The following is a 25,181-nucleotide window of genomic DNA, read 5'->3' on the forward strand; positions in this document are numbered from 1 at the left end:
CATGTGCCTTTTGCTTTCATACCCAGGAGTCACGTTCCACTAGCTGAAGCTATCAGGCAGCTTCCATAGTAGGGCAGCTTGAGTTATGCATCAAATCAGATGGCATAAAAAAGAAAATGCAGAGAATAGGGCAAAAAGCTTTGGGTGAAAAGTCCAATTCAAACTAACCTGAATAAGAAGCATTCCTTAGGACAGCATGTCCTTCCTAAGAAATTGCCATATTTCTGAGATCCTTACTCTGAGCAGTCATGGTCTTGCAATTGCTAAGGTAGCCCCTTTGAGTGCCTCTTACAATAGAAGATCTGATCTTCTCCTTTACAGAGAGCAGGTCAGGTTTCAGCCTAGAGCAAACCTAATTATCAGCACTTAACATACCATAGTCATCAAAAATGAAGAACAAGGTCAAAAGATTACACATACATTCCAGCTACATTAACGAATCTTGTAAAATCCTCTTCCGATTACAGCAGCACAAGAAAGAGTGGAGTCCAGTTACTTCCAGTTACTTTCACAAGTTTATTATCACCAAAATAGAACTCATGGATGGTATTACCTTGCCACCACTTCATCTCATAGCAATGGGAAATGTTGGACTTTAGAGGCCTAAGATCAAGCCCCACACAGAACTTAAATATGGCCTTTTTTGGAAATATACCTTATTCAATACACTAAAGGTACCTGCAATTGTCAGCAACTAATTTGCAGAACCATTTATGATACAAACCTTCTTTTTAGATCAGGAGAAAGCCACTACTTTTATGATTTTCTCATTTTTGCATTTATATTCATTATGGATATGTCTCAAGTGACTTCTGAATTTGAGCTACTTTTGAAAGGTCAGCTCCAAGGAACTGCCTCAAACTGAAGCATTTGTGCCTTCTTCCAAAACCTAACAAAATCTAAAGTTAGAATATCTACAATCCAGACAGCTTTCACCCAGGATTTCTACACAAATTCATTGCTTTATTAACTGTGGTAAAAAAATCTATCACTCAAATGACCCTAAGTATTAAAGAAAAAGGTAAAAAATGAGTGCTACTGTACTTTACAAAAAACTCCCAGAACAGTAAGACTCAGTCTTTCAGAACTGACAAATTGACTAACAATAGAATTAGTGATACAAATAAATCCAATCTACTGGGGAAGGAACAACTTTGTGTAATTCATGCTTTGCAAAGTATCCTTTGAGAAGTGAGTAACGATATAGATGAGCATTTGCCAAATTACAGAATGCCAAAAAGTCTTTGACAAGATCCCTTGTCCATTCAGGGAGTTACAACCTGAAGCATAAGGGCCTGTTATGCTAGAGGTAGTTATATATGTGAGCCAATACATTTCCAAGTGACAGGTCTGCATCCCAGTGAGGTTAACAAGGACTTTACTATTAGTTAGCTAAAGTATTTGCAGCAACGAGCACCAGAATGGTGGGAAATGCTGAAGAAAGGGAAGAGAACCATAAAGCGTATCATGAAGAACAGCACATAAACCAAAATTAATTGAACTGGAAGGTCCTGGTAATAACCCTCTGTTTAGTCTAGCCATCAAACTACCCCTCTTCCACTGGCTTGCTTTCTGTTTTGCCAAGGAACTCCACTGGCAGTTAACAGTGCACCGGGCCAAACCCAGAGGGCTTGACTGCTACCAGCAGGAACATGAGGAATTTGTTTGTCTGCCCTCGAGTTGTTTCCCCTCACTACCCTTCTAAGGAAGCCACAGTTGGACTGCCAAGTAATTCCAGCATATCCATACAGGGACTCAGTTGAGGTCAGTCTCTAACTGGGAAACAGGATTCCCACGGTTCTGTATTTAGCTGTGCCAGCCCAGGCTGTGCACTGCTGAGCAGCGGTTAATGGATGAGAAAGGATGTATAGGAAGTTTCTGTCTGAGATTCTGATTTCACAGTCAGATTCAGCTGTCCCAAATCTGTGTCTCCCTGCCCACTCATCCCCTCTCTATATATTCCTGCTACCTCCCCCTAAGCAGTGGACCAGGAACTTACCTGGAACTGAGCTTGAAGCCACATGCTGGCTGGCATGCAGAGGAGAAGCTGCAAGGACAATTAATTTTAGTCTCACAAAGTATTACTGTACTCAAGCCCTCTACGTCATTAGCACCTTCTTCATACATCACACTCGCAACCTTGGCATCTGACATTCTGAAGCTACCTTCATCCAGCTGCAGAAGATGGCCAGTGTTACTGATATTTCTCTGTTGCTGAAACAAGTGAACTTTGCAATATCACTCTAGAGAACCTTAAAAATCTTTTGTTCAGCTGAACCTATTTACCTAGTTGAGCTCACATATGTCTACACACGAAGCACTGTGAGAATGACCCAACTAACAGTATCAACTTCTGCTTTGAGTCCACAAGGAGCCAAACCGCCTCATAAGTGACTGTAGATAAAGACTAGCCTCCTAACTAACATGAACTAAAAGTGGATGATCAAAAATTAGGGTATATGAATTCACCTAGTCAGGATGCTGGTGCACTTGAAAATCCAGCTGAGACTCCTGGCTTCCAAACAATTCCCAAATCCCTCAGGCAAATGTCAACAAACCCCTGTACGCAGAAGACACTTTCAAACCTAACCCATTCTGTGTGCCCAATTCTCATGTTATTGTTTACTGACACAATGCAGGTCACTTGTTTGGCAGCCTCCATGTCTCAGTGGCACATCAATAAGCAGAAAAGCTTTCTGGTCAGCTGAGGAAACAAGGATGACTGCGAGACTCCAAAATCAGAATACTGTCAGACCTGTATATGTGATAGCTGTATTTTGACATATTGAAATCTCCAGACCTAATGCTTGGTGACAAACAGCTCAAATCAAAGGACGTGCCTATTGTGCTCAGCAGAGTCCCTAACCCATGCTCACTACTGGGTTAAAATAGTGAGTGTGTAATTATTCAGAGTTAAGTGCAATCTCAGCAAACCAGAATATTTCAAAACTTATTGTTCTGAAAATATGACTATCTCTTTTTTTTATAGAATAAGATGATGCTCCAGGAAAGGGCTGTTACAGTAATATAAAAAAAAAAAAGACTTATTCAGGACATACATATTTGTATTTTAGGTATTTTAAGATTTTACAAGGAAAGAGCATACTAATATAAATGGGCACACCAAATCTCACAAATACGTACTCCAGCTTGAAGAAAAGAATTACTGCTAGAATAGCACCAATATTAGCACATCTTCTTGAAAATCGTTTCTGAAAAACAAAGAACCTATACACTAGTTCATGCAGAATACAAAATGTCATCTGCTGCTTTCTTTTCATTCAACAGTGCTCATTTTCCAAAGCTGCCTGATAATAACAGACAGGACAAAAGGGGTCATTCTCATATGCTTTGGGCAAGGGATGCTGAACAGAAATTCTGAGCTCATCGGCTCAACACAGCCTGACTGCTAAGCATTAAACAAGCGTGACAAGTGCTGGCCACAGGGATATTTTACCTCACACAGTAATCTTTTTCTTGTGGACATCACAGTAATTTACAGCTTTTTAAATGGCCCTGGCATGTCCCAAAATAAGATAATGCTGAATAGATGGAATAAATCATCCATTAGAAATCATTCGGAACAAGAGCATTCAATTGCAGGCAAAGTTTCTCCTGGTGCAGCCTGCAGACTAGGCCAGCCTTGGACTATTGTTCCAGCAGAGCAACAGATGGAAAGAAAGTCTGAAGGAATAGATTTTCAGGAGTTCAGCTGGAGACCTGCTTTGGGGAGAGATTTTGCTAAAGGGCTCAGCACTCGGGAGTACCTGTTCTTCCTACAAGAAGCCAAGCTGTTTTCATAATCTGTCCTTAAGCTTTCTGGTTATATCCTTTTTTAACGTAATTTGAAAACAGACAAGAACACAGACGGACAACTTTTGTTTAGTGTACAGCTCGCTAGCAATAATCATAACACAGAAATATTTCCTAAAAAGTTTTAAACTAAGTAACCATTGAAGCACATAGGCACCCATATGCCTGGCAAGTGAACAACAGCTAGAGTACATTCCAAAGAATATTAACATAAAGTCAATTTCTTTATCATTTTCCTTTGATTTTCTAGACTAAACCAGAATGTGAGACTAGCTGAAACAAGTTAAGGACAACAGAAGACAAGTTTCAAAAGATAATCATAACTAAATTAAACCACAGCAAGGCCAGTGGTCAGAACAAGGCCGGCATAATGAAGTTGCCAATAATGATGTGAAAAAGCCAGAAATACTCATTAGTATTTCAGGTTTCATCTGCAGATCAGGAGAATGGTACTTTCAGGGTTTCTTATCCTAATACTCATGTTAATGATGCACATTTTAAAAACTGCAGTACCAGACAACACGCACTAACATGTTTTGGAAAAAAATTGGCCAGGCACTTTCCTGCACCCTGGATGTAACTACTCATTACATTTTAGAGCTTCAGGGTGGTTACAGAGGGCTGAAAGTAAAGCTATTTCATAAATTAGAAAAGCATAGCACAAAAAAGCATGGGCTGGTGAGCACTGCCTTGATGCTCGGTAGAGTTAAAGAAAGGCAGTGATAATCAGATATAATCAGTAAATAAAAGAGCATTCATTGCTAAAGTCTTGCCAGAATCATGCTGCTGTTTTCTCTTTATGAGCCTACAGGCTTTGTTAATAACGGTACCTTGTCCAAGGACTGACACAGCAGTCCTTAGACTTCCCACCGTTTTTTTCTGAAGTAGGATCAGGACAATGTAAGCTTGTATCTTCCAGCTCCTCCAGACAGGGATCTAACTGCAGTATTGCAGGTATCTGGTTCTCTGTAGAAAGAAAGCCTGAGCTACCTCTGCATGACTTAGGCACTCAGCTGCCTCTAAACCCAGAGGGATGAAACCAGAATGCTTTCTTTTTAGTTCTTCTCTATGGCTTAGGTGGGACAAAGAGGAGAGAATATTACGCCTTGCTGTTCAATTCATGAATTAGTAAAATAGCTACAAGGCAAATATGATGATGGCAGTATCAGTGCTTGGTGTATACCAGCTTTTATTATCCCTAATTCTCTTTCTTTGTATGTTTGATAGAACTTGATATGAAATTGATAATAGGAGAGAAACATTGATTTTTGCTCTTCTTCCCTCTTCTGGAGAACTTTCTATTTTCCCTGTGCTATTTCCCCTTTTCATCCCTCTTTAACCCATTTCCCTAAATTTCTGGCCAGTATCAGGCACTTCCTTGCTCCACCTCCAGAATCTACAGTACTGCCTTACTCTCTAAACTGACAATTAGGCCTCCATGTCATCTTCAACCTTCTTCTCTCCCCACCTGCATCATGTATGTCTTACCCCCCAGACCTCTATTCTTGACTCTTCTTCTGCTTTAATTAAAGATACTATTGGTGGTGAAATCATGCTTTTGAAAAAGACCAAAAGCTGTAACCAAAGGACAAATAGGAATGGCAATGGGAAAGCAAGAAAATTCATAAGGTAAGTAAAAAAAAAAAAGGATGAAATTAAGCAGAGGTAACAGTAGGCAGGTTTGCAAAGCAAGAGAAAGGGAAGAGGTTGAAACTGTTCACAAATGATAACCAGCTATAACTGCTGACCACCAAAAATAAACAAGTCAGTTTTCAGTAAAAGATAAAACTGATGTTAAATAAATGTAAAATCTTTCTGGAGAAGGGAAGCTTTATCAGGGAAAAACAGAACTAACAGTTTGGACATAAAACTCCACCAGCCATTATTCCTTTAAGGTCACTATTCTAACTAAAGGAGTTACTTTCAGGAATAGGCCCTAGATTGATGCCGACGACCCCATAAAAATTACACTGTAAGAAAAAAATCCTTTATCTTACAATAATTAATATTTGCTACAGGTCTGTAGCTCCAAAGACAACAAATTCTTGAGCAAGTACTGTGTCTCATGCCTGTAAAGTGATGTCTATATGCAGTATTATTATTTATTACCCAGCAATAAAATGTGCAACATGACAAGAATGTAAATATGACAACTGTAATGATATCAACCAGCCAACATTGTCCCTTTTGAGACATGCTTCACAAAATGTCCTGAGCAGCTTCACAATCAAAGTCAACCAAGCTGAAACAACCAAGGTGCGAAAAAACCATAGCTAGTGAGCATGTTATCTGACATATGCTCAATGATCCAGGAGCAAACACAAAAACAGAAGGCCTCACAAATACAGAATTAATGGTACTGAAATCTGATGTTGTGGTTAGAGTTCTTACAACTAGCAAGTAAAAGCAACAAATGAAAACAGCAACCATTTTGGAGAAGTGACTGGTTTCTTCAACACTGAAATAGTGAAGAAAGCCCAACACACATGTGAACCTACACTGTAGTTTCTTGTTATTTATTTGCGTAATTGCTGAAAAAGCACTGAACACATGAATAGTTGATGCCTCATTTCCTGAAGTGTTGGGCACTCACATCTCTAAATCACAGAACCACAGAGTCACAGAATGGTTTGGGTTAGAAGGGAACTTTCAAGATCAGCTAGGGACATCCCTCACTAAAACAGGTTGCTCAAAGCCCTGTCCAACCTGGCCTTGAACACTGCCAGGGATGGGGTATGATGATTTATCTGGGCACCCTGTTCCAGTGCCTCACAACCCTTATAATAAAAAATTCTTCCTTATGTCCAATCTAAATCTACCCTTTTCCCATTTAAAATTGAAAGTTTTAATGTTGTCCTGTTACTACAGGCCTTCATAAAGTCAAATCAGCAGGACCTGCAACTGCTTTGTGCCTCCTCCAAAGGAATGCCAGCTTGAATGTTCCATGTATACTTCATAGAAGTTTAATTTTGTATTACCTAATGTTTACCTCCTCACAAACAGAATGCCATCACATCCAGCAGCATCTCCTGCCACTTATGTTTGACAGCCTCCTGGTGCTCCTCAAGAGGAGACCATTTTGCCTGTGCTGCTGTATCATGTGAATTCCCCTCTCACCACATTCAAAAGCAGAATGGGTACAAGAACCCAGACTGCAGGCATAAATCTAGTTTTCATCTGCCTGTGACCAGAAAAGCCTCAAACAGGTAATGTATAAAGACAATGTTTGCATCAAAAAAAACCTCCTGCCTCTCTAATCCCAGAGCCTTCACATTAAACCCTGTTTGAAGGGCACTCTTGTTTTTTTCATCTGGTACCTACACAGATCCACCCCCAATCCACAGAAAACCTCTAGTAAATTGTGAATGATGTTCCAGTCTAAATTTCAATGACATACCTGTCACACCACATCTACAGAGCTTATGAAAGGCCAGAGAAGGGCCAGTTACCAAAGCAGTGAGCAGACCAGCAGTAGCCAAGCAGGATTAGCACTCAGAGGCAGACTTCTTCAAAAATGCAGGGTCTCGACTGATCCGTGATATGGCCTGAGGAGGAAAGATGGGGCTGAGCTTGGTTACCCCTTGCCTTCCCTCCCCCATAAATTGCTGTTCACAGAGGTCACTTTTTTTCTTGGTTGTGCTATGGGTAAAACAAACCTCTCACTGCAACACAGAGATGGCCTCACAGGAAATAGAAGAGAAGGACACAGTGAGATATTGTCAGAGCTAAATAATACTGCTGGTGCAGACACAGCCCTATGCTCTGGCTGCTGCTTCTCTCTCCTGCTGATCATGAGATCAAAACCTCTTCCATAAAAAGAAAACACAGCTTTCCTGCCTCCAGTTTTTAGTGTTGTTTTGTTGTTTGATTTTTTTTTTAATAGACGTAAGATAAAATTGCTCTGGGTGAAAATATTCCCCAGGCCACCGATACACCTATTACATGAAGCAATTCCTCTTCTGATCTTGCAGACACTGTCAGAGGTCAGACTGCAGGAACAGTCACACCAGGGAGTACTGGAGACACAAAATTCGCCCTCCTAAGCAAGATGCTGAGGCTCTCCTGTGGCAGCTGCCAAGGGGCTTCTTTCTGCTGCAAGCAGAAAAATAGCTGACATAGTTCTGAATTTTTTTAATTGGGTTCCTATTTATCATTAACTGGCCCAATTTCTTAGCACACAAGGTTTTGCAACAGAAGTGATTTCAGGGGCTGGCCACGGAGCTGGCTGTCACGCTGAATGAATGGGTTCAGGTGGGGAAGCACTGTGAGCCCTTTGCAGAGCACAGGAAGGGTGGGTGATGAACTGCAGAAACCTGATAAACACAAGTAATGTACAGACAGGGGACTAAAAGAAGAAATAAGTAGTCTTTACAAGTGTTCTGGCTCATGCATGAGATCCAGCTCAGTGCTGGTGTTATTTAACAGTGATGATAATATTCTAAAATCATAACTAAAATCAATTCCCCTTCTATTGGCAAAAAATGCCTTCGAGCTCAGCTCAGACAGACCAACATAGGCTATTCCCACAGCACTCTTCAGAAATGGCAGATGGATGATCTCAGTGAGGCCTCCAACTAGCATATCATCCCCAGAGAATTATGACTTGACATAAGCAGCGTGAGCTTCAGGATACACCCAACTGATTCATTGCAGACCTTGCTCCTTGCTCCTACTTAGCTGCCTGATGACCTGCTACTGCCAGCCATCCTCCTTGGGGCTCGTGAAGATTCATGTGCTGCAAGGGATGCAGCAGGGAAAACAGAACACAGACTGTGGGTAGCAATGCTGGTAAATGTCTCAGGCATCCCTGACAACGTGAGACCTCATGCTTGTATGGGAACAAAAAGCAGCAAGCGTGTAGTGTCTATGAGCCCAAGGAGAGCTCTTTTCAGGATTAGCTGCTGTGAACTCATTGTATGAGCTTGGGCAAGTAACTTGATCCTCTGGGCCAAATTCCTGACTCACAAATCCTACACAGACTCAAAGTACATTAAAGTTATGCCATTTTACATTGGTTCAGAAACTTGTGCAACTAAGTCACCTAGTAAATTGATGTAAGAAATGAACTGAGGTTTGGTAAGGAGGATCTTCAGATGAATACACAGGGGTAGCAGAAATTATATCACTAATCTGTATCAGCAGGAGAGACTAGTGGAAAAGCAGTGAAGTGATGCTGATGACAGCAGGGGAGTAGCAATTACAAATAACTGCACAACATTTTAAACTTCTACTCCCTCATGTTACAGTGGCTGTAGCAATGCTGGAGGAAAGAACAGTGATTTCAGACAGAAAACACAGACTCAAGACATTTCAGGATCTGGATTTGTAAGGAGAAATGCTACAGCAGACCTTTCACATGGCAAATGGCTAGGATAGAGAACCAACAGTACATAAAAAATGGCCAAAATGCCCAGTGGTGGGTGATTCATGCAGCTGCTTTGTCCCCCTTACCGAGCCCCTCTGTGCTGCCCACCCAGCTCTTATCTGCAGCTTCTGGCCTTGCTCGTCTATATTCATCTTCCTTTGCACCCCCACGGGAGGACACTGGTGCCTGCTGTATTAGGTTTGTGTGGCAAGGTTTAGGTAGCAGGGGCAGCTGCAGAAGTGCCTTCTGTGAGAAGCTTCTATAAGCTCTATCTTCTGAGAGAGCCAATGTTGTCAGCTCCAAAACAGACCCAGTGCTGGCCAAGGCGGAGCCCATCAGCAAAGGTGGTAGCACCTCTGGGATAACATACATAAGAAGGGTTTGAGTGTTATCCAAATGTTTGGATGGCCTCCAAACACCTCATCACTTTCAGAATTCACTTTCTCTGCACCTCTATGTGGCAGGGCATGCCAGCACTCTTCTTTTACAGATCAGGAATGAAACACAGTCCTGAAAACCAGAAGTGAACTATCTGCAGCCTAAGCAGGGTATCTTTGAAACTAAGAATCATAACTAATTCCCCTTAGGCCCTGGCCAGCAGCTCTGGACCACATGCTTCTCCTTCCCACTTGAGCATCCTGCATTGTGGCAGAACCACTGAACAAACAAAATCAAGTCCAGTGAGGTCAGGGGTTGCTGTAACAGCCCTTGAGGGAGGAAGTTGGGGTTAGCCCTCAGGAGCCTCTTAAGAATGCATTTTCTTTTTTCATATTACAGAACAGTTGGGGCCATGACTCTTGCACTCACAGCCAAGATGAGAAAGATGGATGACTTGGGAACAACTTTCCAGGACAAGACTGTTAAACACAGCAACAGCCTGTGCTGGCAGATAACCCATCATACAGATGAAAAATGAGATGTCTTTAGCAAATGGGTCTAGATAATGTTGTAAGGTGGTTTTGAGGGCATGACACTGTATTTTGTGTTTAATGATGCCTTCAAGAACACATCAGATGCTATTACAGACAAAAGGCAATAAAGCAAGAAAGTGAGAAGCTTGGAAATCTTCCACCCAAGCTGCTCTGACCAGTTTGTGTATCATGCCAAATAAGTAGCAGTTATTACAGAAAATCATGGTTCAGAGAGTAGATCTCAGAAAATAGCCCATACTAGCAAAAACCCAAGTCAGGACCTTCCTTAGTCAACTGATGCACCATGGCTCACACCACACAGCTGAACTGTGTTACACTCCAAAACAGGCTGGCTGCACCCATCAGCTCCTGGGCTTGCTCCTGAGCTGCGCCCACCATCACCCAAAAGAGTGCTGGCTGATAGGAACCACTGCAGCCAACTACATACTCTGCAAAACGCCCCTTGTGTTTTATGATCACAGAGCCAGACACAGACTCAGCAATGCCTGCACCAAGAAAAGCCTCATTACAGGGCCCCAGTGGCTCTAACCCTGACTCCTAAAAATGCACCTTCTTCAGGCTGCCCTGTTGATGACAAAAAGCCAACATTTATACCAGCAAATAAAATGTGATCAGGGCTTGGACTGAGATAACGGTACACAGTATCTCTGCTGTCAGCTTTTAGCATGCTCCCTGGCATGAATTTGGCCCAAGCTAATTACTGCTTTCCCAAATGATGCCTGGACATAGTTTGGGGATCACTACAAGCTCAGGGCCCTTCTTGTTTTGGATGTGGCCAGCCCGCTTAGGGGAGAGGAAGGATCTAGCTGTTGGACGGAAGCTACTTCATCCTAGTTGGCACAGAGCAAGGCTACAATTTCTGTCTGCTTTTATTTACTAGTTTAGCCACAGTCAAATCACCTACCACAGCTGCGTACTTTACTGTGATTATATATCTTACCCTCCCTTACGATCTGGACATGACTGGACATCTCAGGCAATATGGAAAGAAAGGTTTCGACTCTTATGCAAAATCTGTGGAAATCACTAAAAAGCATTTTTCACTTGAGTGACAACTGTCATTAACAACAATCTGAATTTGTGTGCAAGGGGAAACTTCCTCAGAGAGACCCATAATGTCAGTTTTATTCCTTTTACCAAAAGGATAATGGAGAGATCTAACTTTTAGGTACTGCAATAGGACCTCAGAAATTCAAGGCAGAATGAAGAGCTGCTGAATCCCAGATGTGTATATGTGCTTAAGGACATTCCTTCTTTCCCTGGCACTTCAGATGATTTTCTGTCTTGCCAAATGTCGCAAGGGGCAGTCGCAAGTGATGTGATCCCCACGTGTGTGAATTAGTACCAGCCCATAGTTACAATGGCTAATTCATGCATTTTTGGCAAAGTTTTACAGATTGCTTCCGAAAAATGGCTTTCCAAAAGCCAGTTCTTTGATCCTTTGAAACGAAGACAGAAACTTCTGCAGCAGATCCATGGGGGAAAGGGAACAATGGTTTTATTAAGCCTGCTGAATTAGGAATTTGACAGCATCAGATGAAAGGAAAAGCAAGTCTCCTATTTCGATTTAAACTGAGCACACATTCACCCCATAGACAGCTTCTTCTGCGGCAAGCAATTCTGTTACACTTGTTGAACAGAAAAGCAACAGGGCACTTCTGAATTCATCCCTCATTAGCAGTCTGTCTCATCCACAGGCAGTTCCCTGCATCTGTCAATTAAAGATTTCCCGTGCCTTAGTGAAAGGAGCAGGCTAATTGATGAGGTAATGCTTTTCTATTCTAATTAAGAACTTGAGTCATCCTATTATTGTAAAGTCCATGAGACAAAACATGTTTAAATCTGCCCAATTACATCATGTTCAATCCTCTTCCAAAGCAGAAGTAAAAAAAATAAAAGACAATTTTGATCCTGTGTAGTTGTAAATTTATCCTGTATCCTTTCTAAAGGATCCCCTGCCTCCTACGAACCTGTCTCAGTTAAGATTTGCTTGGTACGCCTGCAGAATGGCTCATGGCAGCTTCTGCACGCCTTCATTGCTGTTTAGTTCTGCACTGCTACTAATGACTGCACGTCACTGTTAAACAGGATGGGAAAATCAAAAGCTGAGAGTTCACTTAGAGGACCATGGGAATTATTTGAAAGCTGGTGCCAGCTAGTGGCAATGCTATTTCATGCCAGTTCTCTGACATTACTTGGCTCTACAAGTTTTCTATATACAGAACACTGTGTGGTTTTATTGCTTTAATACATTGTAAACAATGAACCAGGTCCATTAAAATCCTGTGACATCTTTCTTAAAAGCAGACATATCTACTTCTACTTCAGCAAGCTGGTCAACTTCTAACTGGATATTTACATCACTGCAATTCCCCCTGCGTTTCCAATTGAATTACATGTTCTTCACTTAGTGTCTATGCTGCAATGAAGTGTTGCACTAAGCTAATAAGCCCCTGCTGCATTTTAGCCCAGGTGTAGTTGCATTTGTGTTCTGCTTGAAAACAGTGCCGGATGGCATACACAGCTGTAATACTACAGAGACTACAGAGTTATTTGCAGTCCTTTGGGTTTAGGATGATGGTATAAACACAAATTTACTATTTATAAAATCCATTAAAGTATATTCAGTGTTCTAATCATAAAGAAAATGAAGCACATTAAAATAATTACTTAAACTCCTTCCCAAAGGATCCTCATGTTCCAGCTGTGGATGTACTGGAATCACTCATGACAGCCATGACAGAAACTCACCACTGAAGTTTAACTAAGGCAATTGCTTCAACATGCAACATAAAACCTGGGAAAATAGTGACTGCATAATCCTATGGGACCAAAAATACAGCACTAGACCAGGAAATATGAATGCAGATAAGGACAATGCTGGCACAGGGAAGAAATCTCACAAGTTTTCCTTAGGTCAGGGAAGTGACTATTTCTAGAACAAAAGAAAACACAGAGCAGCCAACTTTGAATCTGTAAGTTATGCACCCACTCTCTTCCAGATTTCTCTACAGTCTGAGCGCCCTAGCTCTGATCCCAAGGTACAGTTTGTCCTGATTGCCAGAAGTGGACATAGCAGCAGGGCTTTTGCAATCACCTGTCAAATATGGTCTTCCGAAGGACTGCCTATGGATGTAACAACTGCCAGCTGCAAGCCCAAGCGTACCAGCAAATCTCAGTTTTCCTGAGCTCACTCACATTCAATTATCATTACCTCAGCAATGAAAAAAGAGGGCTGAGTCTTTTGCACATCAACTCGATTCTCCTGTTTGGAAAGTACAGCTAGAAAAGGTTCTCAGTTCTACCACCTGGAACCACGCAGGCCTTGGTAAAGTTCTCCCATGGAAAACATACTCTAAGATAATATGTTTTTTCCAGTCATAAGACACAACATATGGATGATTCTGTGAGATTCAATAACTAAACATGGTTTCATTTTTCAGTGTTTTCTTGCAATCATCCTCAACCTTCGATCTGTGAGGAAACAGAAAGATTTGCAGGGACCTGTGGGAAGCTCAGCTCCAGTATGGGGACTGGAGGCAGAAGAGAAAGGAAAGTCCATTGCATAGGAAAACAACATTCACAAAGCACCTATAAACAGAAAAAGTTCAGGACAGACAAACTGGAGGGACTGAATTCCTGCAAGGAGAGTGCCCCTGACATCCTGCTGGATCCCCTAAAACACCTCCAAGGTGTTAAGGTTGCCTCTAAAAAAAGCTGAGAGCAGACAATTTATCAAAATTAAATGAGGCTTATCCTCTGACTGGATGGGTAATACAAACTTTTTGCTGCTCTTCTTCCCTTGCCTCTCTTTGGTGGGAAAGAACACTCCACCACACTATGTCCTTGGTTTTCAGAAAAGTTTCAACTGTCAGAAATGTTTCAGCAGAAGACCAGTGGGGTTGTTTATTGGGAGTCTGCAAGTTGCCAATCTGACAGCAGCTGGATTGGAATGGTGACAAGTACTTGTGCCACTTGGCAAAGAGCATGGTTGAGCATGTCTTGCTATCTAAGCTTGTGACTCAACAACTGGCAGAAAATAAAGATCTGCCTGTTTAAATCTCTGATGGCTTCACAGCTGTGAGCAGAGATACACACACTGCTAGGAAAACAAAGCTTGCTCTTTTCTTGTTCATTGTTCTAAATATCTGAATTTCATTAAAGAAAAAATAACCCATCTCTTCTCTCTTCTTTCATGTTTTGATGTCTTCACTCTGTCTCAAGCTGATCTCTACTGCTGTGTATGAATCCTACTGGATTCAGAGAGGAAGTCATGCATGTACCTGGCTAGACCAAAAGGCAGCTGTGAATTTATGAGTGGCTGAGGAGTAGGATGCCTGAGGAGTGGCATCCTGAGGAGTAGCAGTACAAACCTGCCAACCAAGGAAGCACAGAAGGCACAGCAGCAGAACACACATTTTGACAAGTTTGCTCCAGACCATCTGTCCAGCAGACAATGAGCTGTGACACGACACCACTTGAGCAGGCAGAAATTCTCTTCCTTGGACATGAAAATCCAGCAAGCACACTGCCCTCACCTATTACAGCTCTGGGCACTCCATCAGTAACACCACTCAGAAAGATGCTAAATGCAGGACTCCCCTTAAACCAATTTCTGTCTCTTTGTCAGCCATTCTCAGCAGCCCAAGGTTTCTGGAAGAGTAAGCAAGATCAAAAGTTGCCACTCATTTCTCCCCCAAAGAAAAAAGACTCTGAGTCCATTTTAGGCTCTTAGGGAAGGGAAGGAAGCACTGGGGTGAAGAGCTCAGTAGTCAGACTCTACCCTGGCTTCCATTAGGGGGACGGGAGACACAAAGGTGTCGGACACAACACAGAAACAACTGCTGGCTTGTGTGCCAACCTACCTCCTCCTGCAGCCAGGCTGAATCTGTGGGGCTCTGGCAAGGCCAGGCCTGGCTGCTCCTCCCAATCTGTTGCTCAAAGTCATGGCCCATTTCATCTGCAGCCAGAAAACGCCCCTAGTCCTTTAATAATCTCCTTACTAGTAAACCCAGAAGTGGCAAACCTCTGGCACCAGATGTGGTTGAGTTTGACCCCAGCAACAACTAGCTACAAGGCTTTTAAAGACTTCTGGCAGCAGGCCCCCAAAAGGTCAGCCCTCACCAGCCCCATCCCTTCCTAACTATTGTTAGGACTTAGCTGTATCTATGTTTAAACACAACAGATACAAAGGTTCCATCTACCCACATGTCATTATTCCTCTGGAAAGGCACAGATTTGGATGAGAAGTCATGAGGGGAAATCCAGTGAAACAATAGGAAAGGTAGAGAATGGAGACAGAAGCTCTCCAGGACCTGTCAGGAGACAGAAAAGCTCTTGCCTGGGGAATACCCACCTCTTGGGTCTGTGCTGTTTGACAGGAAAAACCTAGGGCTGAGGGCAGATATGCTGTCACTAAAAGACTCAGAGAGGCCAAAGAAAAGGGACGGAAGGAAGGAAACTGTGTGTGGAAGAGAGGCTCCTGCAAGGGTTGTGGAGAGCTGATGAAGACAGGAAAGAAAAGCACAGGAAAAAGTGAGTTCTCCCCAGCTGCTGAACAAATATTACCTCAGAAATTAACTGCAGCTGAAGAAATCAAAGCACTGAAAGGGCTGCTGCATGCTTTAACCCCTAAAGCAATCATGCTCTTTGTGCAAAATTGGTGCTGCTTTGTTCAGAGGAGATGGTTCTGAACCATTTTAATCAGCTGATGTCTCAGCTTTATTGGAGCAAACTGAATACAAGTACTAAATTCAGTTGTTTTAACTGCAAAGCGAGAGGATAGAGATACTAAAACTCTTTGCTTTAACTTACAAGCAATAAAACTGCATAGTTCATCCACAGAGGGAAGACAACAAAATCCAATTCAGTTACTATGGTGTGTTTTTTAATTGTTTGAAGATTCAGTGCTAGAAATGCCTAATTTGATTCTGCTTAAATCAAATAAAATCCACAAATAGTTGCCTGAATTCTTTACAGAAAACAAAACTGTAGGGAACTCTCAAGGCAGACTGGGAGCAAACACAGCAGCAAGCAGAAAGCTAACCCCCATGGGCAGAGCAGCTCAAGCCCATAATGCTTTATTTAGTAATTCCTTCACACCCTGGGCCTGAGCACAGGAGCTAAGTGCAACAATTCAGCTCTTAAGGCAGCTTCTGGTACTCCCCTGGCATGGGACAACCTGGCTTCTCCTAAACTATCCAAACCACAGCCCAGGCGGTAGCAAAGTCCAGGAGCCATTTCCAGTGGGCATTCTGGATGCAGCAAACTTAATTTGGAGAATACAACAATATAACCATAGCCAGATACTGCTCAGTCAACCTCAGACAATGCGCCCCAGCACAGCTGAGGGTGAATAGCAGCTCCATCTTGTTGCTGTCTTCCATGCCTTTCCCCTTAGAGGATTAGCTTCTTTTGGATCTAGTATTCTCGCTTCTTTCACTCCTGAGGGCATTCCAGTTGGAGAAACCCCTGCAGTTGTGACTAGCCACACAGTACTATTTTGCAATTTAGAAGTAAAATTCTCTAAAAGGTACCAGTGTTAAAAGATGGGGGGTGGGGGGCAGGTGGGGGTGGAGAGGGAGGAGGAAATAAAGGAGAAGAGGTTTTGAAAGCTCACAATTCAAATCAGAAATATGAATTATGGTTTTTGAGATGTCCCTAATTTGGACAAGGAAAAACACAGTCTTCCTGCTGTTAAGAATCCCAACTATGGCCCTGCTAATACATAAAGAAACTTTTGGGGCATGAGAATCATACAGCAGAAAAATACAAAGTTCTTAGACCATCATTTATACCCACAAAAGATGAACAGCAAAATTGGCAAGTGAGTTGCCCACCAGACATGAAACAGCAACTCAGACACAGCCTTGAATGGGAAAATCAGTGCAACTGGGATGTCTCCTCCAGGCAAAAGGAACCAGACGATTATGATCTTCCACTGGATGATCACCAGCAATAAAAAACAAAAAAAAGGCTCTAGTTTATCCCTTACCGCCAAGGCCAGTATATTTAACTGGATATCTGGTGCTTCAGCAGCACAACAGCAGTGCTGTGCCAAGCCCAAGTCACAGCTTTCTGGCCCAGAAGGAAAAGTTGTTACCAAATGAAGCCTGCTGACAACATATGGAGGCCTGTGCTACTGGAGCAGTTGCATCCTCATCCAGGAAGAAAAAGAAACTGTAGGATTATGCCAAACACATGATTTGGCTCAGGTCACAGCTCTGCTGCTCAAACCACCCTGGTCACTGATACTGCTTGGAATCAGTCGGCTTGTTTCAGTGCTGATTTTACATCTTTTCAAAGGTTTTTCACAGAGGAAAGGATAGTGGACTTTTTTTTTTAATCTGAATTTACTGGGCATTAGGGAGCAGTTTACCAGATGTGTTTTTATAGTCTGCATCACCTCCTCTTTTATTCATTCCTATCCAAAAGTAACTTCAAGTACATTGGAAGACCTAAACTTGTGAGGCCTGCAAGCTCCCTTTTTACAGCATGTAAGCACCAATCATTTCAATGGGCATAGAAAACACCCTGAAACAGGCACCTAAGAAATGCCCATCCGCTGACAGCTAAGCTCCTGCCTTTGGCCTCTTACCTAGACACCTATTACTAGATGGCATAAAGCTGGTATGTGGTGCTTACGTCCAATCTGATTTCCACTGGTGTGAAGTGAAAATACCTTCCATGGAAGCAAGGTGAGTTATAGGAGTATAGAGAAAACATAAAATCAGATTCAGGATTCTTGTTTTTGCTTTCCTGTTCCTGCCTCAACACTGTACATGTGAGACTTACAAAAATAATGCTAAACACACATGGAGACTTATTATTTTTTATAGATAGCCAACCACTGATTTAGACTGAAAAACATCTGACTGCATAACATGTCATGCTGTAGCTCGGTCCCAGTAAAGACCATACTTATATAAATGAAGTTATTCTGATTCTGTCAGAATTCTGTTCTCTAAAGGAATGGAAACAATAAACTAAATGAGGATTAAATATCAAATCTTGACATCCTTCAATGCCTCAAAAGACCAAGATAATCAAGACTTTCAAATGCTCTGTTAAACTATGCAGAGCAGAAAAGCAAACTTTTTGCTTGTTTTGGCACCACAAATTCATTACAGCTTCTTCTTGTTGTAAGTCGGAAAATACAACATTGCATTTGCTAACCCAATAGATCATTTTCTTATCCAAAAAAGGACAGCTTCTTTTGTAAACTTACCCGCTAAGGACCATTTTGTGGGAAGCACTGCTTTATCTAACTTCTCACTGTAAATAGTTATTTAACGTTTTTAAACTCTTCAACAAAAGAATAATTTTGATGCTGAGTAACTAAGCACGTGCTTTGTCAAAAGAATAACATTTAAAGTTTTCTGGTGATACGTAAAGGATTAAATACTTCAAGTAAAAAGCATGATATCTTGACATCAACAATCACATGATTTTAATAGCAGAAGCAAAGTCCAAATGGTGCTTCCAGTATTAATCATTGTAGTTGACCTGACCTAGTGTGGGAGGCTCCAGTTTAGAGGCTGGAGTGAATGATCCCTTTGGAAATAATTCAAGGCAATTGGGAAACACCAAGAGACAGCTCTAGCTTGTTACTTATCAGTTACTCCCTATTGCTATGAAGAAGCATTTTGAAAGCACTGAGTAAAAGAGAAAGAAATTCAAAGTGGCTGGTCACTGTGGGTGGCTGAAACAATTCAGTTGAGTCAGCCAGTGCTTACTGAAGATCAAGAACAGTTAAGCCTTTTCTACTTGGACATCTAAAGCCTGAGACACCCTAAAAAGAGTAGTCACTACTCACAATACCAGGCACTGAGGAGCTAAATTTGCTTCCAGGCTTCAGCAGTTAGGAAATGGTTTTGGGAATGTCCTGGGTTCAGCAGTAGCAGGCATTTTTCCTCCTTCTTAGTAGCTAGTGCAGTGCTGTGTTTTTGACTTTCAGCCTGGGAACAGGGCTGATAACACCGATGTTTAGACTGACCAAGGACTTTGTGAGTCTCATGCTCTGCCAGGGAGGAGGAGAAGCTGGGAGGAAGCAGGGACAGGACACCTGACCCAAACTAGCCAAAGAGGTATTCCATACCATAGCACGTCATGCCCAGGATGTAGAACTGAGAGTGCCCGGAAGGGCTGGATCACTGCGGGGTGGGGGTGAGGTACCGGTTGGTGAGCGGTTGTATTCTCTTCCTTGTTATTTCCTTTATCATTATTACTATTAGTGGTAGCAGTAGTGATTTGTGTTATACCTTAGTTATTAAACTGTTCTTATCTCAACCCGTGGGAGTTGCATTCTTTTGATTCTCCTCCCCGTCCCTCCAGAAGCGGAGGGAAGAAAGGTGAGGGGGGAAGCAGACTGCGTGGTTCTGATTTACGGCCTTGGCTTAAACCATGACAGGGAATTAAGTTAGAAATTCCATCGTGAAGAGAAGAAAATAACTGTCTGATAATTATTGCATAGGTAAGCAAACCCAGATACTAACATCAGCAAGCCTTGATTCAATTATTGTTTCTCAAGCTTTATTGCTTATGCCTTAGCAGCATTTAGCATGTGACACCTTCACATAAGGGAAGAAAGAAAGAAAAGCCTATTTGTGAACAGCACAACTGAAATGTTGGCTCTTTTGGTCTTTATGCTGCTGTAATTTTACCTCCTTGTAGAAACAAAGAAGCTCAAAAGTAGTTCCAGACACTGTAAACACCAGTGTACTCCAGATCAGCATATCCAATGGACCGTGGTGGCTTTATGTTTTATGTTGGAACCCTGCAGTGTCCAGTAAAGTACCTACTATAGATGAGACCGTTATCAAGGTATTCACAATGTCCCTCTGTCACTTGGATTTCCTGAGGAATGTGCTAAGAGACACTACGAAGTCTCTTCCCCCTACCAAAGCACCTCCTTCATGAACTGCAGAGGCCTCTCCTCTGTGAAATTCAGCTGAAAGTGGTCGATGTTATAAAATGTCGGGATGAGGGGACAGTGACATAGAACAGCCTTATTTGTTTAGAAAACTAGGCTAAAAACTAAGTAACAAAGGCACTACCAGCCATACCTGATAATACCAAGAGGGTCTAAATCTTCCTCCTCTTCCTCCTCTTCCTCTTCTTTTTTCTCCCCTTTTTTGGCATTTTCCACTGATGAAAGCTGTGAGGTTAAGTCAGGCATCTTCTCCTCTTTGAAAAAATCCCATGCCTCATTTTCTTTGTCTTCTTTCTCCTTGTCATCAGGAATGTTTTTACCCTTGAAATCAATAGCACTACTAGATTTTGTTCCTGCAAAATATGATACGGAATGCAAAACTGAGTACATAGGATAACAATTATATTTTATTTAATACCTTGCACCTGTTCCTGATGGTTTTGTTTGGGGAAGTGGAGGACACAATCAGCTTCTGTGGCATCCTTTCACCATTCCTGACTGTCCTTTCTATCCACTATGTGTTGTTATGTGTCTGATCTGTTTACTGATTTCAAGTGGTTAAGTAGAGGAAGATAGAGGAAATGAACTTTATCTGAGACATAGCAGTACATGTCTAATCTGTTTATTTATGTTCCTTCTGTAGTCAATAGAAATAACAGAATTTCCAGATGGTGATTCATCCCATCCAAATAAAGTTGTCTGAAAAGGAGTTTCCCTCTGAAGTGCCTATTTCTCTCCACTGGCTATAGAGAGGCCATAAATACTCCGTTTTGATGTAGGTAGCTAACTTTCACATAGCTAGTTGAGATAAAGTCTGCTTTTTGTTATTAATTTAATCCATTTAGGCTAAATTTAGAGCATTGGACAGCACAAAAAAGTTTCCACAGCAGCTCTTCAATTGACACTCAAAAATAAAGCCTGAAGTTCTGACTCCCTTCAGTATGCAAGATCCATCCACCTGAGCAAATTCAGCAAACTGAAACATGTGCTTCAACCAACTATCCTCACCATACTTATTCTCCTGAGCTTTGCATGTAACAAGAGAACTATTGCTTGCTGTGGAGTCTCTAGATACTCAGGAAAGCAATTTAAAACAATCAGATTAGCTAAAAATAGGCTAATGAAAACCATGATGGATAAAATTCATAGTTTGATCCTTTTGACTGTTAAAGTGACATGGCATGGGAGACTCATCTCACCCAGCTTTTCATGTCTGTATCTGCCAAATCACCCAGGGCATACTTCATCAACTAAATATGGGTATCTACACTGAGCAAGTGGTCTTATGCTCCCCTTATGGGCAAGAGAGTGCTGAATGGGGTAGGCAGTGAACATTAGGATGCTGCTTATCCTATCCCCACAGTCACCTGTGTTTTATCATGTTGAGTCTCCCTAAACACCCCTGAATATATTGACTATGTAGTCAGCATCTGTAAGAAAAGTACGCAACTAGCCTGAGGGACTGCAGTGTACGTACCGAATTCCACATCATTTGGTAGGGTGAGCCTTTATTCTAAGGCTGATTTTGAACTGCACTCAACCTGTCCACAGTACGAAGACAACTGGAATAACTTATCACTAACGGAGATCCTGCACTGTCCCTTTAGGGTCCATCTCTCCACTGACAATACATAGTTATTTAGCCTTCTAAACTTAGGTGTTCTGAATCACAGCTTATGTATATACCTAAGGGAATCAGAGACAGTGGGACAGACACCTATAAAGCAACTATTGTGGTATCAACACTTCTGAATGAAGCATGTGTCCACTGAGAGGAGGGGAAAATGTATGACTATGCAGCACTGTAGATGCACAAGAGGGTATTTTCAGTGACAACGTTTATTCTGGCATTCTCCATTTTTTGACTACCTGCGTCAAGAACTTAATGCTTTTATCACGCACACTCATGGGAGAGGGGACATTCACATCTTTTAGTTACCTAAAAATTCCAGTAATTCAGGACTGGTTGCCAGATCCTCATCTTTTGAGATGAATTTCATGATATCATTGAACATCGCTCTTCTTTCACAGATGTCAGATTCTCCCACGAATAGCACTTTTCTAGGCAAGAGTGGAAGAGAAGCCTGTGGGTATCGTGCTGCCAGTCTCTGGTAGAGCTCCTCTATCTCACTGTACTTCTTGGAAAGCTGCAATGAAACATGCTGCCTGGGTAAGTTTCTTTACAAGGAAGACATAAGCAGCAAAGCAGTAGTTTAAGCACTGCGAAACATTCGCTCTAGAAACTGAAGTAGAACATATATTACCAAGGAGCTTTACATATAGCCTAGTAAAAGCCTGTTATCTGCACAGTGAATCCCCAAGCACTGCTACTGGTCTTCTAATTCTACTATTAAAATCCACTCCCTAATGAAATTGAAATTCATTTTCAGATACCCAGTGTCCATTTGTCTGACTCATCAACTAATGAAATACTGGGAAGGTCACTGCTCCACTCTTCTCTTACAGCAAAACTCCTTGTCATTAAAAATTAGGTATACAATGCCTATCCCTGAGAGACAGAGGGAAGAGAAGCCCAGCCAGGTAGGTATGTGACAGAAAAAGCAGCCTGCACCTTTTGACCACTGAGCCAGAAGACCCATTTCTCAGCCTTGGTAAGCTTCAGTGCCCTTCTAACTGTTAAGGCCTAAAAAACGTGGCATGTTTGCTGCTGTGCAGAGCACCTAATATGGAAACTGATGGGCAAAGACCTCAGCTGACCCATCACTATTCAGTTTATCTATGAGAAAATAAAAAACAACAACTTGGCCATGGCCTACAGGTTCTCATGCAGGGAGAAGATGCCAACAGTAAATGGAGTCATTCCTTTTGTAGACAAAGACAGGAAGCCTGAGGAGAAGTAAGGCCCAAGATATTACAAGGAAAGCAATAATGATGGGACTGGTGGCTAGAAAAGGTGTGACTTCTATGTAAATTTAGATTTTTAATTTGGTACCTTAAAAAATCAACACACAAAAAGCACACATAAACAAAACACTATCTCTAAGTGATGTTACAGGTAAAATGGAGGGTTACTGTCATGCTCTGCAACTGTTTTACTATACAGACTATACAGACTATATAGATCATCATGGCCCTCCATGGCCCCATAATCTATGTATGTGTTTCCATGAATACAGAGTTAGATTAAAAACCACATTAATGGAATCACAGTATCACAGAATGGTTTGGATTGGAAGGGACCTTAAAGATCATCTAGTTCTAATTCACAATCCAAAAAACTAGTGCTAGTGGAGTGCATATGGCACAGATCCTCTACTAGGGTCCAGTTCTTATCCTCCCCTGTAACACATGTTGGTAAACTCTAATGGAGTGAATGCTAATTAATACTGTAACATAAAACATGGAGAGACTCAAGCACTACATCTTGGGATGTAAGAAGACAGAGTTCTTCCACCAACACAGTGATAAAAGAAAGGCAACTCAACAAAAAGCACAGAAGGAGAAGGGAAACGAGTTACAGATTAACCCAGAATCCATAAACTACACCTATACTAGCAAACTAAACAGTATCAGGCATATTCCCAGGCACTGGAACCTGAGAATGTCTATTGAGCCTTATAGTGTCTCCTGGAATCTGACGATGTCCAGCACAGCTGTGACTCTGGGCAGCTGGTACTCCCACAGATATTTTTTTCAACCCAAGGTTTAGCCTGGTGCAGAGACCACACAGTAGCCAGTTTGGGTACCAATGCCTACTGCTGAAAGTAAAAAAGTTTCCTATTATGGAGGCAGCCAGACTGTGCTAGCTGCTTTCCAGGCCAGAGAACGGGTCCTGACATTAATAGACACATCCAATTTACTAAATTAGACATAGGCATAAAGAGCAATAACCACCTTAGCTTTCATGCTTCCCTGCTTTGCGCAGTAATTATCAACCAAGCTGGCTGATTTGAAAACTGTTTGCATTTCAGCTGTACAATCTTTGCTATAGTTTCAGTACCCAGTCACAAGAGGCAAGCGGCTATTTAAGAAAGACCTGAAGCACAAAACCAAACCTGAGTTGACAAAAGAGTGAAAATCAAGAATTTTAGACTTGTGTCCTTAAAGTAATACAGATAAGTGTGAGCAACACTGTGCTCTGCATGCAGGATCCGACACGCAATGCAACAGCCAAGCAGTAAAGTGATGTTCCCAGAGTAAAACAATCCTCTCTTTGAAAGATACCCCCACAATAGAGAGGAAAGCAATTCTGGAATTTCTGAATTGCTGTAAATTTCTAATTTGCTAAGTCCCAGTATCACTCTGAACAAGGTATGATACCAGCACCTTTCCCAAAATACCATGTAAGCACAAATATAAAGGCAATGGGCAATTCACTGGTGCTTCCCCCCTGACCCCAAGAATAAAGAACATTACCCTCCTCCCAGAAAAAAAATCAAGTCTGATTTGTGAAAAATGTTTAACATCTAATTAATTTCAATAATAAATAATATATTAATATCTGAAAGCAGCCAATCAACAAGCTTATGCCAAAACAGCTTTAAAATACTCAAAACCTAACACTGTACTGAAACATACAAATGTATTTCTTCCTACTTAATTTTCATTCCTCCCCTATCAAACTCTAAATTATTCATAAATCCCAATTCATGTCTAATTACACCACTGAAGCTAAAGTAAATGCACACCCTCGCATCCTATTGCTAATTGAGCCTTTGTGAATCTGCGTGGCTTTGAACAACCATAACACGCGACACAGCATACAAAGTATGATAGCAGTATATCCAAAGCATACTAATCTGCTACGCCTGCACCACACCATGCAAGCTCATATCCAGCAGTGTGGGGACGCCCTCTGCTGGGATAACTTACTACACTGGCAAGGTGTTAAACCGCCAGCCTAAACCATTCCCCACCAATGCCGATGCTGGCCCCTGCAAGCCCCTGCCAGCTGAAGGCTCTCCAACGGCTATCCGTCTGCTTCTACATCTTCACTCAACATTACTGACAGCTTTACCTTGGTCTGGGTGCTGGAAATGCAGCAGTAAGACTGGTTAAATCCAACAACCTCAGACCGATGCATTTAGAATCACAGACTGGTTTGGGTTGGAAGGGACCTTTAAAGATCAACCCCCCCGTTCCACTAGACCAGGTTGCTCAAAGCCCCATCCAGCCTGGC

At 41.9% G+C, this 25,181-nt stretch overlaps 1 protein-coding gene across 1 annotated transcript in view; it reads right to left on the bottom strand.

The window, feature by feature from the left end:
- Positions 1 to 25,181, bottom strand: part of HS1BP3 (HCLS1 binding protein 3) — a gene marked incomplete at both ends in the record, with an annotated part of 49,025 nt that overhangs the window by 9,879 nt on the left and 13,965 nt on the right. The window contains 2 exons of the mRNA XM_080616367.1: positions 20,175 to 20,394; positions 21,981 to 22,188. Coding sequence (XP_080472493.1) covers positions 20,175 to 20,394; positions 21,981 to 22,188 — 428 coding nt within the window. The remainder of the gene's footprint in view (positions 1 to 20,174; positions 20,395 to 21,980; positions 22,189 to 25,181) is intronic.

This window comes from Psittacula echo, assembly GCF_963264785.1.
Source record: "Psittacula echo genome assembly, chromosome: 4".
In the NCBI taxonomy this organism is placed as follows: Eukaryota; Metazoa; Chordata; class Aves; order Psittaciformes; family Psittacidae; genus Psittacula; species Psittacula echo.